Below are 2847 nucleotides of genomic sequence, written 5' to 3'. Positions count from 1 at the left end.
ATCAGGTTTTTTCTCCACCCCTTCTCCTCTGTGACTTTAGAGCATACTTGGGACACAGGGTTCGGAAAATTCTTCTGGGGCATTGATAAGATCAGACAAGTTCTTGGAAAATTTTTATCTCGGCAATTCCAGTTGCCAACGCTTTCTATAGAGCAATATGTGGTAGTTAGGGTATGGGGGGAAAACAGCAGAAAGAAAGGTTTTTATGAGAGGGAAGCCTGAACAATTTCATTAGAAAAAGTTACCTCACCCAACTGTAGTCTAACAACATAAAAAAAATGGATGAAAAAAACCCACGAGATTGTAGTGAACAGAACTGAGAAGACGGCAATGATAATGAGAACAGGATTGTCATAAAAATCACATGTTTATGAATTTCTGTGAAGTAATTGTAAAAATAAATCTGAAATGATTTAGTTTGAGTTTGTTTGTTCAATCATTCAGTTCATATCATACACCAGTTCCATATATACCAGGGGCTAGGAACACAATGGTAAGTAAAAGCAGCATGCTGCAACTCTCAAAGATTTACAGTCTAGCACACAGAGTACTCTACAGACAACCAACTGACAGATGTGCGGTGATGGGGCAGGCCTAGAGAGAGGACCCTGACTAGACTGTGGTGTCCAGGAATATCACTGCCTGTAGAAGCTCATCTATATATGCAAAAGGCTAAGCAACTGTCGGACCATCCGACCAGTAGCTATGACATGCACTGACCACCAGGGGACAGGAGCTCAATGTGGGAGCTGCCAAGCTGCCGTGAATTGTCAGCAGTGGTTCTCAGGTGACGCACCCCTGAACCAGAGAGGAGAGAGCCCAATTCCGGGCTGTGTCATCCGAGAATTGCTCTCTCGCAATCTGGGACCCCTCGGGAGATGTCGGAGAGCCGGTTTTAGCCCGATCCCTGCAGGCCAGGCCGAGGGAACCCACCTGACAGAGGGACCCCACTCATTCTGCAGACAACCTTCGAGCCGCAGTGCCACAGGTGCGGCCGGCCGGGGAGGGGCCATGGGAGGTTGGTCCCATCTTGCCCAGTCCTGCTCTACCGCCCAGTCCCGCTCTACCAGCCATTTCTAATTAATTTCAATGTGCACCAATCCGTGCACTGGGGCAGTAGTATTGTAAAGTTGAGCTAACATCTCAAGGTTAAGGGGGGTGTGATTTAGGAAAAGAGGGTAGAGGAGTGGGAGAAGATGTTCTGGGCAGAGGAAACAGGAGGAACTGAAAGAAGGCCATGTTGACCAGAGCTCAGAGTATGTGTGGAAAGTCATGGTAGGTGAGGCTGGAGGACTAGGCTGGGCTGATACCATGCAGTCAAGGATTTCAAGCAGGAGAAAAACCACATCTACTCTGCCTGTGGTGTACAGGGAGGATGAGGACCATGTGGATATGTGGCAGCCAGTCAGTAAGCTCTGGCTGTAGCTTGGGTGAGGGGCTGTGGTTTGAATGGTGATTGGAGCTGTGAATGAATGTAGGAAGTCTGGAGGGGGAAATAGATAGGATTGGACAGATAGGATATGAGGGATGAGGAAGAGGGAGACATCCAGGGGGGCACTTAGATGTCTGACCTTTACAGTGTGCCAGAATTACCTCCTTCTAATGCAGTGGTTCTCAACCTTCCTAATGCCGCAGCCCTTTAATACAGTTCCTCATGTTGTGGTGACCCCCAACTTCATTGTTACAAATTGAACATAATTAAAGCATAGTGATTAATCACAAAAACAATATGTAATTATATATGTGTTTTCCGATGGTCTTAGGCGACCCCTATGAAAGGGTCGTTTGACCCCGAAAGGGGTTGCGACCCACAGGTTGAGAACTGCTGTTCTAATGGTTTCTACAAATAAATACTTTCGGTATACATTTCCACAGAGATGAACAGATCTGCTTATGGAAAATCTTTAGTGGGCAGGGGGAGAGGGAGGTTATTATGGGAGAGAGTGAATACCATGTTATGAGGCCCCAGACATCCAGAACTTGAAGTGTGAACATTGCCCAGAGCTGATAGGTCGAGTAATGATGGGAGGAAGGTCATAAAGACACCCCTTATAAATTTTTTACTAGTGATTTGAATGAAAGATGAGAAGCAGACATGGAAAGGAAACATACTGTAAGGCCTGTATAAAGTAGGGATGTATTTGAATAAGGGAATTGGAAGATATATCAGATTTTACTGTTTAGGGAAGATCCTCACTCAGTGATCATAACTCTAAAAGTAAAACTTGAAATTTGGGAAATTACATTTTTACACGATGACAAAACCAGTCTTGTTTTGTTTTCTAAGGTGATTGATATGCCGGAACACAACCCTGGCAATTTGGGAGGAACAATGAGGCTGGGAATAAGAAGAACTGTTTTCAAAACTGAAAATTCAATATTAAGTAAGTTTCTCAGATTGTTTGTTTTAAGACATCGGGTGTCATTCGCCTTGCCCTTCCACCTCTCCGCTTTCCTTCCAGCCTTCCTCTCACCTGTCTCCCCCTAGCCTCCTGCTTCCCAATTCCTTTCCCTGGAAGGGTTGGTGGAACACACATGGATGCCCCTTCCCATTTGATCTCCATGATACCCTGTCCAGTGGGCTGTTTGTGATTTACTCATGTTCCTGGACATGATCTTTTACTGGGAGAGCCCTGATTCCAACTCGGTTCTTTTGAATCTCTCCATTATATTGAAACCCACTCCCTGTTTAATTGTTTCATGTCTGACTGGCTTTAGCCACTAATTTAGGAACTTCTTGAGAATGATAGCAGGTATGTCTCAGAAGTCTATTTCTCTGTTCCCTCAGTAGCTCCAGCATGGGGAGAGGAAAATATGATGCCATATTTGCTGATCTACTGATATTTG

The 2847-nt window shown here is 45.1% G+C and overlaps 1 protein-coding gene across 1 annotated transcript in view; it reads left to right on the top strand.

Annotated features, from left to right (window-relative positions):
• The window catches only part of CTPS2 (CTP synthase 2), a 79611-nt gene extending 77123 nt beyond the window's left edge, over positions 1-2488 (top strand). The window contains exon 14 of the mRNA XM_015567618.1: positions 2288-2488. Coding sequence (XP_015423104.1) covers positions 2288-2488 — 201 coding nt within the window. The remainder of the gene's footprint in view (positions 1-2287) is intronic.
• The last annotated feature ends 359 nt before the right edge of the window (positions 2489-2847 follow it).

This window comes from Myotis davidii, unplaced genomic scaffold (genome assembly GCF_000327345.1).
Source record: "Myotis davidii unplaced genomic scaffold, ASM32734v1 scaffold604, whole genome shotgun sequence".
NCBI classification, from domain to species: domain Eukaryota; kingdom Metazoa; phylum Chordata; class Mammalia; order Chiroptera; family Vespertilionidae; genus Myotis; species Myotis davidii.
Note: the sequence above shows the minus strand (reverse complement) of the source record. Positions and strands in the feature narration are given on the sequence as shown.